Genomic DNA, 15,428 nt, shown 5'->3' with positions numbered 1-15,428 from the left:
AGAGTTGATTTTTGTTAGAATCTAGATGTATATCTACAGAGGCTTGAATTTACCTAATATTCTTGATATTTTTTATTATCATAGTCAATAAATAGCCAATCATCTTCATTAATAATTCTTTAAGAGCAGTACTGATCTCCAGATCTGCTATAAAACTTCATTGCCAGGAATAGTATAAAAGTATTATTTCTGGGACAATAATTATGTAGGCTACCTGAAATTCTAGATTTAAAAATATCATCAATATTGTCAGTATTCGTATCAATAAAAATGAATTAATTTATTCATTTGCTCCTTTTAAAAACATTACATACAAAGTAATTATTGAGGTTCAATGTTATCCCTTAAATTCCTTGAACTTGATAAACTGAACTAACCAATATTCAAAGAACCTACAAGTGTTTATCCTGATTAAATGTTTTATGAAGTTGTCATTGCATTCAGTATTCTCTCCAAGAAAAGAATTTGTTGGTGCTACGGTAGTCAATGTTTGTCAATCGCTTATTGTATTCTATATGCCCGGATTTGTTAACGTTTCAGGTGGAATGCGTCTCTCCAAGAAAAGAATTTGTTGGTGTTACTGTAGTGAATGTTTGTCAATCCCTTATTGTATTCTATATGCCCGGATTTGTTAACGTTTCAGGTGGAATGCGTCTCTCCAAGAAAAGAATTTGTTGGTGCTACTGTAGTGAATGTTTGTCAATCCCTTATTGTATTCTATATGCCCGGATTTGTTAACGTTTCAGGTGGAATGCGTGAGGCTGGAGTGCGTGGACAGCGTGGACTGTTCGCAGACGCAGGTATGCCTGAATGGCGTGTGCGCAGACGCATGCAGCGTGGGCAACGTGTGTGGTCTGCAGGCAGAGTGCACGGCAGCCAACCACGAGGCCGTGTGCACATGTCTGCCGGGTCACACGGGTGACCCACACCTCGGCTGTGTGCCATTGCAGTATTGTGCCTCGGACAGCCAGTGTGCGTCGGGCACGAAATGTTCGAACGGCATATGTGCCACACTGTGCAGCAGTGCGAGGCAGTGCATCAGCGAGCAGCTGTGTATTGGCGGTGTGTGTCAGGCCACCTGTAAGCGCAATGCCACCTGTCCCGAGCTGCAGTACTGCGAGAAGGGTATCTGCATACAGGAGCTGCAGTGTCAGAGGGATGCTGACTGTGAGCACACGCACAACTGTGTCGAGAATAGTTACGGACAGGTCAGAGATACATTTATATTCTATTTCTTTGACTAATTTATTAAAAATTGATTTATTACAAACAGAAGCATGCTATATTGATATTATTCATCCATTAATATATTTATTTACAATAATAAAGTCATTGATTACAGTTTATTTCGTGAACTTGAGAGCAAATAAAAACAATCATCAAATAGTGAAAATTTGTGTTGAATGAAAAATTATTATAATAGGAATAATAAGGAAATGAAATAATAATATTAATAGAAATTATTTTATGAAAATAATTGAAAAAGAGAAAGACTGCATACTAACATATTTAAAATGCAATCAAAATATATTTTCTCCCAAAGGTTTCATACTTCTTCAATTTGTTGGTGGAAAAAATTGAATTTTCACAATTTCTCTATGACAAAAGCAATAACCTCAATACAATTTTCCATTTATTTCATAGGGGTTTCTATGTCATTATGCCTTCTTGTAAGTTAGTTTATGCTATTACATAGAATCACTAGAACCTACCCTTTATATTTTACTAGTTAACACCTGCTAATGGGATAAATACCCGAAACTAACAATATCTCAATATAAGAAGGGTATCAGTTATTCTAAAGAATATATTTTTTAGGCTTTTTGTTCAAGCTTGTCTGGCAAAATCCTAGTTTGCTATATTAGTGTTTCATCACTATAAGGGTTGCAATGAGACTCAATGCTATGATTAAAATTGAAGCTCAAATGTAATATTATCAAAATACTATTTTTAATTTCAGGTCGAATGTAGAAATGTGTGCGAAGGCTCTATACTGTGCGGACGTAATGCTGAATGCTCAGGAGTGGATCACAAACCAATTTGTACTTGCAAGAAGGGCTACCACGGCAATCCGAAAATCGCCTGTCACCCGATTGAGTGCAACTCACATAACGACTGTTCCAACGACAAAATGTGCGAAGATCATATGTGCAAAATATCGTGTCTAGCCAGGAATCCTTGTGGTACCAATACACTTTGTTCTGCAAAGAATCACAAACAGGTATGTATCTTCTATTCTTTCTCATCACATGTGATATTAGATAGATCTATCCTCTGCAATAAACTTTCTCAATACATATTAAAGGATAAGTAAAATTATGGTGATTAAATTATCATATTAGCTCATAAAATGCTTCTGTGTGCTATTAAAATATTTATTCATATTCACAAACGTTGAGTACCATTTTCCCGACTCAATTGTCAAAGATATTTGATTTGTTGCTTAGTCAAATGTATCAATGTCATTCCCATTTAATAAATAATTTGACCCATGGATTTCGTTTCAGTTCCAGTATGATAGTAGCCTTTAATCAATATTTCTCTGTATTTATTTCATTTACACATGCACAAAATCAGAACAATAATTGAGAGAGAAACAACAGAATTAATCCAAAACTATTCCTCTCCCGATTTTAGATAGTTGATGAGCTAGCCTGAATGAGGTTATAGTACCAATTCTTAGGTAAAATTGAAATTCTGCCAATCTCATCTATAATATTATTCGACCTACGAATTTTTTCAAGTTTAAATAGTATCCTACAATTGATATTTTTGTGCAGGTATGTTCGTGCCAACCGGGCTACACGGGCGACCCGTACGTGGGCTGCAACCTGATCGACTTGTGCGTGGAGTCGCCGTGTGGCGAGGGTGCTCACTGCGACAACTCGCGCGGCTCCTACAAGTGCCTCTGTCCGCTGGGCACGGTGGGTGATCCCTACAAAGAGGGCTGCCACGCCCCTGTCGAGTGTCAGGTTGACCAAGACTGTCCCACCGCCGCTAAGTGCATACAGGACAATGGCATACCCAAATGCAAAGGTAATTCAATAAAGATATTAGATAAAAACTAAGTGCATAACTATTAATCATATCCTTCACTATAAATACTACAGTATTGAACTATTGATTGTATAATTGAATAATCTATACTATGATGAAGGAAATAACTGGCTTACACAAGTACGGGATAGGAAATTCACGAACGACACATCATCATGTCTGAACTACTAGACTGATTAACTTGAAATTTTGCATATAGATTATTAATTCACTGAGGATGGTTATAGGCCTAGTTTCAACTCTTTAAGATATCATTACTTCAAGTTTTTAGTTTGTCAAGCTATTAATTAGACCCTTGTGGAGCACATGTTACCTGCTAGTCACTAATAAGGGCAATATTTCAATTTTATAACATTTTCATTTTTATATTTTACATTTTCATCGTATATTATGTATCTTATATGCTACCTCATTATTTCTGCAATGTCTATAAGATCTTTAAATTTTTGAGCAAAGCATTTTAGAAAATATTCGGGATTTTAGCCTGAAAAGGGTATCAAAATACTTGTAGGCCTATTGCTTTTAACTTTTTCATCAAATGGAAATCTCAGCGTTCACTCTAAATCGGGACATTTTTCCGAAAATTAGGACATTAATCAATCTCTAATGATGTGAAAACATCATACACATCCTATTATCGTGTATCAATTATATTATCCATTCTAAAAAAAATCTTATAAAATCTACTTTAGAAGGATATCAGTATTCATCATTTGATTTGATATTGTGCTTGTGTAAATGAATAACAATTAATCATTCTTATCCGTATTATTAATGTATAATTCCTTTATAGAAACCACAAGTGAACTATCAATCATTCTCACATAATTACTTTATTGTAACATCTCATATTTCAAATAAACTACTGAATCGTATCATTGAATAAAACCAATCATTATCGTTGTGTTGTTTGGTCATTCAAAATAAGGCAATTGAGCATTGTGAATTTCTAGCTGCCGTCCTTCTATCGCCGTAAATGTATTGTTTTTGTAGGTGCTTGTGAGAATCACGTATGTGGACCCAATGCTGAGTGCTTTGCTAGTGAACATGTGAGTGCGTGTGTCTGTAACACAGGCTACGTTGGAAACCCGAATGATCTGACTGTTGGCTGCAGACCAAAGCCAGTTCCATGTAAAGCTTCTTCCGAATGCCCAGCCAATACCTACTGCTATGGAGACTTCTGTAAACGTAAGTACTCCAATCTTCTAATTACTGCCGGTGTGTATATAGTCCAGTCACTATATACATTGGTTCTTGCAATTTATATTGTAGTTCTGATTTTTTAATATAATAATTGGAAACATGTGAGAAGTTCAGAACCAAATTCTTCATGCAAAATTTCCTTGTGCTATATACAGAGTGGCGCAAAAACCTCGTATTTTCGGTTCATTTTCCAGTTTTTAGCTGTTTCCGCCAAATCCAGTAATCGGACAGAAACATTTGCTCTCGCCTTTTTTCAAAATTATAAAATTATAAATACGTATATGAATGAGTACTGAGTTATGATTTTTCAAAAATGAGTGAAATTTTAAGAAAAAATCAATTTTGATGATTTTCAGTACCTATTTGATCAAAAATATATCCCGATTGTTACAATCTATATGTGAAATTCAAAATCCCTCTCGGCGTAATTTTGTGCTCTACAATCTGAGACTAGTAGCGCTCTATCTCATATAGATCTCCAGGTAAACCTGACAACAATGCTCCTTGTATTCTGAAAAACCCCCAATTTTCAGCTTCAACCATCATTACCATCTATATTGTCCTTACAGTGATATTTTGCACAATGATATAAGTTCATGAGATTATTTTCTATGAGAATCAACCGTTAGATGCACTTAATTTCAGTATTTCCTAGTGGAGAAGGACACCTCAAGGATCAAAATTTCAAACACTTATAACTTTCGACACAAAGCTCGGATCTCATCGTTCTACACTTCATTCTTCTCGGCTCGTCAAGGCGGTTCAAAATCATGCATCACAAGTCAAATTTGGTCGAAAAATGGAATATTTATTGTTGAGTGTACTTAACGATTTTAATTATTAGCAATATCTAGGTAAACTAAAGAATGAAGTCGAGAGCATAATGTATCCCAATCAAGATTCTCTGGGAATTTTATATACTTTCTGTTAAATTGATAATTATCCTAAATTAAGCTTCTCTCCTGTTTTATGTGTCTAGACATAGATAGTTGTTTTTTTTTTGGATTCTAAGATCTAAAATTTTGTCTCAATTTTGTTGGCTTTCTTTTTTGTGTTAAACATGATTCTTATTGTTTTTGCAGCTCTGTGTGAGGCTACCAGTGAATGCAGTCTGTCAGAGTACTGTGTGAAGGGCCAGTGCTTGAATCCATGCGACGAACCGACCGCCTGTGGCATGAATGCTGAGTGCAGAGTGCTGTCTCATCAAAAGCACTGCTCCTGTCCACCCGGGTTCACTGGAAACCAGAGCGTCGAGTGCATAAGAAGTAAGTATCGTCCACATTTCAGATCAATAAACTTGGTTGTCAACTGTTGTAGAGCCTAGTGCCAAATTACTTGAACGATTCCCATATTAGAGGAGTGAATTTTAAAGAAATTTATTGTATATACCAGTACTCTTTTCCTTATAAAAATGAAATCAATTTGAATTGAATCAAGTATCTAATTATCCAAAACCAACAAATTGTAATGAACTCAAGTATTAAATGTGCTTTAGTACTTTTTTCCAATACCGTAATACTTGATAGTTTTCATATACAACATTCTCTACAATATTATTCATCCACAAACAAGTAAATATGATTTTCGAAGAATGTATTTCTGGAATAACCGAATTAATATCGAGTTGGTTGGATCAGACAGTCTATTTTCATTTTCATCGTTCATCTTTTTGAACTTGCAATTAATTTCTATTTTTGTTTCTACAGTACCGGTAGCCTGCGAATCGAATGCTGACTGTGCATTGGGAAACACTTGCAAGGAAGGAGTTTGCCGAGCTGAATGCCGTAATGACAACGAGTGTGCATTCAACGAGAAGTGCTTGAAGAATACATGCATATGTGAGTATTCATCCATAACATCAAAATAATGTCTAGTCTAGTTATAGTCTGAATTATTATTCTTCTATTCTACAAGTAAACCCTCCCTCATCAGTAAAATGAGCAAATACAGTATTTTTTGAAAATAATTTTAGTAGCTCTATAGAGAAAAGTGAGAAGTGACCGAAACACCGAAATTTCATATTTCCTATACGTTTTAAGGTCCCCTGAGTCCAAAAACATTATTTTCTCATGTAATTCTATCTTCTGATTTCTTAAACGGATGATATGTTTGTTTGCAGTGACGTGCCGCCTGGACAACGACTGCTTCCTGGGTGACATCTGCCTGCACAATATGTGCGTTCTGGGCTGCCACTCGGACGAAGACTGTGCGGCGAGCGAGGCGTGCCGTGACAACCGGTGTGCCCAGCCATGCCAACCCTCGCCATGCGGCGCCAACGCGCATTGCTCTGTCTCCAACCAGCGCGCCAGCTGCTCGTGTCGAGATGGACTCGTGCCTAGTCCCACCGCACAGGTTAGTTATCAGTTACTCAAATGGTTAGCTATGGTAGGCTAGGCCTCCGAGGAGGAATAGTATTGAATACAACCCAATCAGCTTTAATCACCTTCAAAAAGTGGCTTAGCTGTTTTTTATCAATTAACAGAAAAATTAGGATCTAAAGGAATTTTGGGTAGTATTCAATAATTATTGAAGTTAACTAGGAACTTTGACACGTTTCATTGTACGTTTATTGTAATAAATATGCAATAAACACCATCTTTCCCCATCCCTCATAGCATTGACGATAATACTACTTCATAGTTTTTTCTACGCGTTTTCTAGAGATTGATAATGATGTAACAACCGAAACTAGTCTCTTGTAATTTTAATTAGTAGTAAATATGACAGCTCCAAGCTTCACATTAATTTAATGAGTCGTGGCTGAGTGAACATTACTATCCAAACTTCGCCACGTCAACAAATACAAAAGTCATTCTATTCTATTATTCTATAAATATTATAAATCAACAACTTTTTATTAAATAGAGTAGGTCTATAGAGTAGAAGGCTTATTCAAATTTGAATTTATTGTTAAGTTATAATAGAATGAATTATATACACAAGAAATCGACAAAATAAATTGAAAATATATAAAAGTTGAAAATTTATATATCAATTTATTACATTAACATGCGGAAAAGATCTACAGACTCAAGCCCAAAGCTGTTCCTATTTCTACACAACACACAGTCCAAAATACAGATTATGGCATTTCTATGTATTATATTGACATAGAAATAATTACATAGTACCCTTTTTTTAATGTTAATGTAAACACTTACATAAAACAAAGTAGTTTCGGCTTTCAAAAAAGTTTTGAATAAAGGGTACTATACAATTATTTATTTATTAACAATTCAAGTAGCCCTATTAAAAAACCTTGTTCATGGTATAAAGGATAGCATCTTCAATAATCTACAAATAGAGAACAAACTTGATTTTATATGTGGCACTATTTTATTTTGTTAGGTTGCGTGCGTTCGTGCCCCGGCAGCGCCTTGCTCAACAAACCGAGACTGCATGCAAGGCATGACCTGCCACGAGTCCTCCTGTCGCCCCGTCTGCTCCTCGGACTCTGGCTGCCTGCGCAACGAGCACTGCGACCTGTCATCAGGCGTCTGCAAGCCACTCTGTCGCCGCGACGACGACTGTCTCAACGGAGAGATCTGCGACAACGTGATCTGTGTGGCCGGCTGCCGCAGCGACTTCGGCTGTCTCAACGACAAGACCTGCGTCAACAACAAGTGCATAGACCTGTGCGACTCGCCGACAGCGTGTGGAACCAACGCGAAGTGCACGATGGTCGGACACCAGAAGCAATGCGTGTGTCCGCGACCGCTTGCTGGCGACCCCAACATTGGCTGTCGCCACCAGATCATCGCCTGCCAGACGGACAAACAGTGCGGGAAAGGCAAGACCTGTTACGGCAACATGTGTGCTGGCAAGTGTCAGACTGACTCAAGCTGTCTGTCGGACGAGCGGTGTGTGGCGGGCGTTTGCAAGTCGGTTTGTAACTCTGATTCGAAATGTAGTGCGGGACAGATTTGCGAGAATAGACTGTGTGTGGCGGGATGCAGGAGTGATACTGTCTGTGCTGATCATCAGGCTTGCATTGACAAACAGTGTAGAGGTGAGTGGAAATCAAATTACTCAATTTCATAGCCATAAGCTTAGTTTATGCCAATAGTATTTACTTGAACTAAAAATATAATGTTCATTATTCATATGTACCGTATACGTTTTGCTATAAAATTGCTCAAAAACAACAAATTTATTTTTAAAATAATCATGAATATTCATTTTTCGACACTAGAATAGTCTAACTACAGATTCGCTAACTTGTGTTTGCATCCTCTCGAACCAGATCTTCTCAGCAAAAAAAAAAAAAGATCCAGTAACTCTCTATGCTTCATTGAAGTAATTCGAATGATCGAATTACTTATATTTTCTTTATAACACTGTTTTCAATGACATTAGATCATATTTTTGTGATGGTTTAAAATTCAACCCTGTTTTTAATGCTAGTTTTACAGTGACATTGTAAAATTGTTTTTTTGATAATTGGATAAGCTCTTTGATTATTGCCACAAATTTTATATTTCCATTAATCAAACTATCTACGTTGATCATGCCATCGTATTATTTTATTACTTAATTTTTAAATAGTTTCTTCATTCCTACTTTGAGTCCTATTGCTATTATGCTGTATTCAAATATTTACACTTTATAATACAATATGATAGTATACTACATATAAAATAAAATTTATTCACTCAAAATTCATACAAGATATACAAAAAAATATAGACTGACAAGGTACAAGTGAACAAGATACTACTCAAAAAAAGTACAGTAAGCTACTAGACTTTGTTACATAATAGATGTGATATATTATTCCTATTGATTCATATACAGCCTGTTCAATTATTGTACTCTCATACCTACTTTTTCAACCTAATAACGCATTTTGCATTCGTTTCTCTCGTCAGATCCGTGCGACGGAGCGACCACATGCGGCGCATGCGCAGTGTGCCGCGTGATCAACCACAGCGTGCAGTGCAGCTGCGCGATGGGCTCAGTTGGCAACCCTGCCGTGGCCTGCATAAAGCCGGCCCTGAGGTGTGACGGAGTGTGTGAGTGCGATGATGACACCGGTATGTGTATAGGGCGCTGCTCCACAAACAAGGACTGCGCGTGTGGCGAGTCTTGTCTCAATGGCGTGTGCGCGTCCAAGTGTTCAGCAAACTTCGGGTGTCCACCGGTCAGTACTTTTTTCTGTTCGACCCAATCTCCAGTTATTGAGTAGTCTATGGTTATCTTTTTAACTAATTTACTCAGATAAAAACTGTTTTTCGTGTTTCTGAATGAATAGAATATTTTTATATGCATATGTTCCTTTGAAACGTACAAAGTGGTTGGTTTACTATAAGTATATTCACATAATCATTGTAGACAGAATAAAAAGTAAAAGCCATATCACTGTTCATTCCATTTGAAAATAAGAATTTACATAGTGATCTTGAAAGTCCATTTCTTATTTCTAAATGATGTTTAAATAAGTAATTTATTCAAAAGTTTTGTCTCATTATTTACTCATATGAAAAATATTTTCAGAATGCATGGAGGTTATTGATTTTATTCTAAATTCCATTATATCTCCATTGTAAAGTAGAATATGAGGTGTGCCAGATGCCTTTATGATTATTCAAAAGAACTTTGACCTTTTTCGAGAATATAAGCCCTAAAGAAAAGCTCTTCATTCATTTACATGTCTGAATGATTTTCAATTCAAATCCTCTAAATCGTTATTAAATGAAAAATGAATCAATTTATTTTCTTATGGACCATTCCGATCTCATTTGAATCTCCTTTTCTAGAAGATATTTACGAACTTTCTTTGAATTTAAAATCTACTCAAACTAATGAATATAGCTTTCTCGAAGTTTTTCTCTTCACTGCATTGATTAATGTAATTTTACTGCTATTATCTTTTCAATTCAGATTATTATCTCAGTGAACCATATAATAATTCACTATTGGTTGATAATTATAAACCACGCTTATATACTTTGCAATATATGTTCTTTGTTACAGGGACACATCTGTATCAACGGTATCTGCCATAAGGGATGCAAATTCAACAGCGATTGCAGTTCGGAGAGAGCCTGCTACAATGGCCAGTGCCTGAATCCTTGCTCGAGAGAACCATGTGGCACTAATGCCATATGTCGTGTTTCCGAGCACCGGCCTGTTTGCCTGTGTCCTGAGGGGTAACTTCAATATTATTTATCAATAACAATTAAGTATTTTATCCTTCTAAATTCAGGATTTATAATTTCGGAAAGAAAATTCTATAAATGTAACCTGTATCTTTTTGAAATATTACTTACTGTTTATAAAATTTTGGAGAAGAGCAGTTTTAGTTTAAGCCTGTTGCTCTCTCCCAGTTGCTATAAGATTTGGAATTGTATTGATAAATGAAATAAATGAAGTGGAATTTACAGTGTGATTCAAGTCGAGCAACATAGCCAAACAATTGTTGCAGTCCTTTTATTAATTTATTCCATAATTTTCATCCTAACGTTTACTATTGGTAACTAACTATGTTTTACTGAACCAATAAGTTTAATTCCTTTCATTAACTTTCAGTTTTTTGATGTTCTTCGAAATAGGATAGGCTCTCTATTAATCAACAAATTAGAGTGTTTATTCCAATTTAATTTTAATTGTTGCAGTCTTTTTATCATTTTATTCCATGGTTTACATCCTAACGTTGAATATTGGTAACTAATTATGTTTTTACTGAACCAAAAATTCCAATTGTTTTTATTATGCTCTTCGAAATGAGGTAGTCTTTCTATTAATAAAAGAATAGAGTGTGCATACTAATTTAGGTTTTCATCAATATATCATGCCAATATTCTTTGTCTCTATAGTATTATTCATAATCATATTGAATGACTGTTTGACAGACATCAAGGGGAACCAAGCCTGGCGTGCATCCCATCCAAGTGCAGCAAAGACTCGGAGTGTGGCCTGAACCAGAAGTGTGAGGCGGACGGATCGTGCCGCATTCCATGTCTGAAGCACGGCGTGTGCGGCCTCAACGCTCAGTGCCAGGTGGTCGACCGCAAAGCACAGTGCTCCTGTCCTCCGGGCTACTTCGGAAATCCAAAGACCGAATGCAAACAAGGTATGTTTATCCTAAACCTAATGCCAAATACAACATTTTAAAAGTAGGTCTTTGTATTCTCAATAATAACTTTTTATATTCCCCGTTATATTACTGTACTATTATTCCATTTCTGCTTGATATACTGACTTGCAGTCATTAGTTTAACTGAAAGTAATGAGTTTTCAACTATATTTCAAATTTATATGACAGTCGGTATATCGAGTGGAAATCTGAAGTGTTTATATCGCAGATCACGAATTCTCTTCAGTGGTACATTACATTCATAAAATATCAACTTGAAATAACTTCTAGAGGCTAATTATCTGTGAATTCAATTTTCAAATTTTCCGAGAATAAACTATTTTTGGGATTACACATAAAATCTATGAATTCATTCATTGTTCCCAAATTCCATCATCTAATAATAATAAATTATTATTAAACTGAGAGAATAAAATTAATGTTTGAAATTTAATAAATCATGCATTTAGTATTAAATTAATATTCACTATTTAAAAAATAATACAAATTCATTTTTGGATTTTATCTATTTAAAATTAACACTTGAACCTCATCAACATTAAATACATTTCCCTACCTGCTAATGCAAATTTTATTCATATTTCAATACAGACATAATATGCATTGTGCTAGTGAGTATTTCTCCTACAACGTGTGCGAAATGCTGTTTTGCAGGTGTGGAAAGCTGTGCCCGAAACCCATGCGGCGAGAACACGCGATGCCTCGACCTGGCCGGCGGCTTCGAGTGCACGTGCATGTCGGGCTGTAGCGGCGACCCGTACCGGGGCTGTGTGTGCAAAGGGGATATGCTCGACCTCTGTCAGGGCTTCCAGTGTGGAGTCAACGCCGTCTGTCGCACTGACAAGCACAACCAGCCGCAGTGTCACTGTCCCGACAATCACCCGATCGGCGATCCCTTCATTAGATGTGAGTAGCTGCTGTCTACAATGCTTTCATCAATTAAATCCCATTATGAAAACACATTGAAATTGTCACACACCATATGGAAAAGTACCATAACTACACACAACACAATAACTGTAGAATTAAATTCAAGCACATCCAATTAGGATGAGAAAATAAGGTAGATAATAGATAGTTAGATAAATAGATCTAAGGAGATGCCTTTTTATTTCCACTTCAAAACATTGAAAGTGATGTGAGTGAAGTTGAGGCAATAAGTGCCCACTTTTCCATTTAACCCTCTACAGTTTATATTAGACTTAAGATTAGAGTTCATATGAGTTCAAGCACTACCTCCGTAAACCTCTGTTAAACCACGGTAGTGGTTCAAGAGACGTTAGTTACATTCTAGAAAGTTCTCATAAATGTATTGAATACATGTTGAAAAATTAAGATTGGAAAAAATATATGTGTTTATATGAGAACATGTTATGAGTTGAAATCTACAATGTTCTCATTAATTTATTAAATCAAGTGGAAAACCACAATTTTAAATTATTGAAATAATGTTTTCATGAATCTGCATTTAAAATATCTCCACAGAGGAATGATATTCCTATAATTATTATTCATGTAAGCATTAAATAGGTGTTAAATAATCAATAAATTACATTTTTTCTTTAAACAAATATTCTACTTCGGAAGTCACAGTTCATTCTAATTCAAATATCACCATTCACATCACAAATTGCATTGACTACGGTAATTGTTTCACAAAAAAAATCAGATTTATAAAACATCAATAAATGTAATTTTAATTAGATTATATCTATGCTCAAGCATTTCACAAAATAATTAAAACTTAACTCACCTTGAACTTGAATATTCAGCACCTATTCACTAGAAAGTGAAATTTTCAATTTTTCGTCAAGAAATGAATATGACCCAATTGGTATGAATTGTAGATTCATTCTCTGGCATTCAAATTCAATTGTGACAATATTGATTGTAGGCAAAGCAGTGAAAGGAGGAGACTGTCGCACGTCAGGATGTGGAAAAGGCGCTCAGTGTGTCAAGGATGGTAACGGATATCATTGCAAATGCTCTCCGGACTCTGGTGAAGAATGTCTACGAGGTATTTATGCAATTTGTAAAATATTCCATTACTCAATTGATAACTTTGATAATATAATCATCAACAAGACCCAAACATTCATAAATGTTTCCAGCTTTCAAGTAGAAAATTGATTGAAATCAATAATATGATTAGTCTATAGTGCCAGGAATTTTATAAAATTTATTATATTCTACACTTATTTTTTAATTAGAGTTAATTTATGGAATCATTTTAAATTATTTTATTATTCATGAATATTGAGAGTTATAAGATATGATAGAACTGAAATTTCAGTAATGCATGTTGCATGAACATATTGGAACTAACTATGATGATAAGCATAGTAGCCTAGTTTTCACTTGAGAGATAAAATTCCGATCAATCAAATGTTTCTAAACAAATCAATCTATTAGCATTGCGCTTGATTTGTGGAATCTTGAAATTATTATTCATCAATATTCCACTTTTACTCTTTATTTGGTTCAAATTAGTAACTTTCAATTTTTATCAATTTCACATTTTCAGATCATAATAGTCAATCAATGGTTTATGAATGAACAATATTCTAGGTTCCTTATCTTCATTCCCCTTAGGTCAACAATGAGGAACTTTTTGATGTTCATTTTCATAATTAGTTTAGGTTATTCCCCTGAATCAAATTTATGTAGTATTTAGTTCAATTCATACATTTAGAACCTGTACAAAAAAATAGAAAAATAATCATAATTGAATTAATGCATGCTTTTTTCTTCTACTGATATTTTGTATAATACCTGTACAGTAGGAAAGGAAGGGAATGTACCATACAACTTGTCAATATGTAATAAGATGACTTATCAACTTAAGTAAGAAAGTGGCAGGGTTGTAAATAGTTTATTGTACATGAATACTCTTTGAAATTCTAATCTTCTTAAATTAGTAAATACACTGTGTTGAATGTTCATTGAAGCAGTATCCAATCTGTCTTATCAGTAACTTTTTCTTCACTCTACTTGAATGAATTCATGAGCTTTTAAAATATTTATTCAGCACCTCACAATTGAAGTTTTTCAAGATCAGACTGAACCAAGTAAATTGAGAATATTTTAAGATTAATTTATTGCTATTGTCATTTTACTATTCTTAATTTATTACTTTTGAACTTACATCCTAGAATGCTATCATCTTTCGAACTGAAGTCACTATTTTCTAATATTAGTTATTCTTCTATTCCATTTCCTTTACTCCCACGAAAGAAATGTTAGCAAGTTTTCAATTGTAATTATGGATTTTAGTAAATAATTCTCATCTATGTTTTTGATACTGCTCACTAAAATATATCCAGTCATTTCATCTATCACATCTCTTATCTTGACATTCTTGTGCATATTTCATTTATATATATTAAAACCCCTTTCGATTATATTATTGAAATATATATACTGCCCAGTTATATTCTTTCTGAACTAGTTCTACTCCTTGTAATTATTGCACACTTTTTTATTTATATTTATATGTAGATATTTATTTTGAAAAGAGAGATAGAGAGAATATTTAGTCAATACCAGTTATTGACAAGTCAGATTGGGAACTGTGAAAGGTAACATTCTCACAATAGCATTGCTTTCATAATATGCTATCTATTAATCTAGTCAGAATTTATTATCATAATATTAAAAATTCGCTTCAAAAATTTATCTATTATTTGAGACTTTCAGTTTCAACCATAACTATATTTAGCTTTTTTTCAATTCAGTTACATTTAGCTTTTTTCTGCAACATTTAGCAGAATTAATTCTTTGTTACATAGTAATTTTTGAATGTTAAAATTTTTAAATTGCATTATTTTACCTGTCTCACATAGTTGGTTTGTGCGTTAAGCGTTGAATGGCGCATGCGCACCTGTATTATAAAATATATGTTTTATGTCTTGCTTCTCTGTCTCTCAACTTAATATACTACCACGTGTTGTGTAAATAGCATGTACATCTATTTGTGAGAAGTATCTCTACCTTTTACAGTTCTTACAGTCACTCTCTCTCTCACTCTCCTATCACTATCTCTATCTCTCTTCAAAGTGGTTGTTGTTTTCAT

The 15,428-nt window shown here is 34.7% G+C and overlaps 1 protein-coding gene across 1 annotated transcript in view; it reads left to right on the top strand.

The window, feature by feature from the left end:
* Window positions 1–15,428, top strand: part of LOC111052168 — a 389,458-nt gene that overhangs the window by 178,171 nt on the left and 195,859 nt on the right. The window contains exons 30-42 of the mRNA XM_039436353.1: window positions 747–1,208; window positions 1,961–2,221; window positions 2,781–3,036; window positions 4,051–4,245; window positions 5,343–5,525; window positions 5,967–6,098; window positions 6,380–6,612; window positions 7,609–8,269; window positions 9,129–9,400; window positions 10,234–10,409; window positions 11,112–11,332; window positions 12,011–12,262; window positions 13,251–13,373. Of these exons, the coding sequence (XP_039292287.1) occupies window positions 747–1,208; window positions 1,961–2,221; window positions 2,781–3,036; window positions 4,051–4,245; window positions 5,343–5,525; window positions 5,967–6,098; window positions 6,380–6,612; window positions 7,609–8,269; window positions 9,129–9,400; window positions 10,234–10,409; window positions 11,112–11,332; window positions 12,011–12,262; window positions 13,251–13,373 (3,427 nt within the window). The remainder of the gene's footprint in view (window positions 1–746; window positions 1,209–1,960; window positions 2,222–2,780; window positions 3,037–4,050; window positions 4,246–5,342; window positions 5,526–5,966; window positions 6,099–6,379; window positions 6,613–7,608; window positions 8,270–9,128; window positions 9,401–10,233; window positions 10,410–11,111; window positions 11,333–12,010; window positions 12,263–13,250; window positions 13,374–15,428) is intronic.

The sequence above is a fragment of the Nilaparvata lugens genome, chromosome 10 (genome assembly GCF_014356525.2).
Source record: "Nilaparvata lugens isolate BPH chromosome 10, ASM1435652v1, whole genome shotgun sequence".
Classification (NCBI taxonomy): domain Eukaryota; kingdom Metazoa; phylum Arthropoda; class Insecta; order Hemiptera; family Delphacidae; genus Nilaparvata; species Nilaparvata lugens.
Note: the sequence above shows the minus strand (reverse complement) of the source record. Positions and strands in the feature narration are given on the sequence as shown.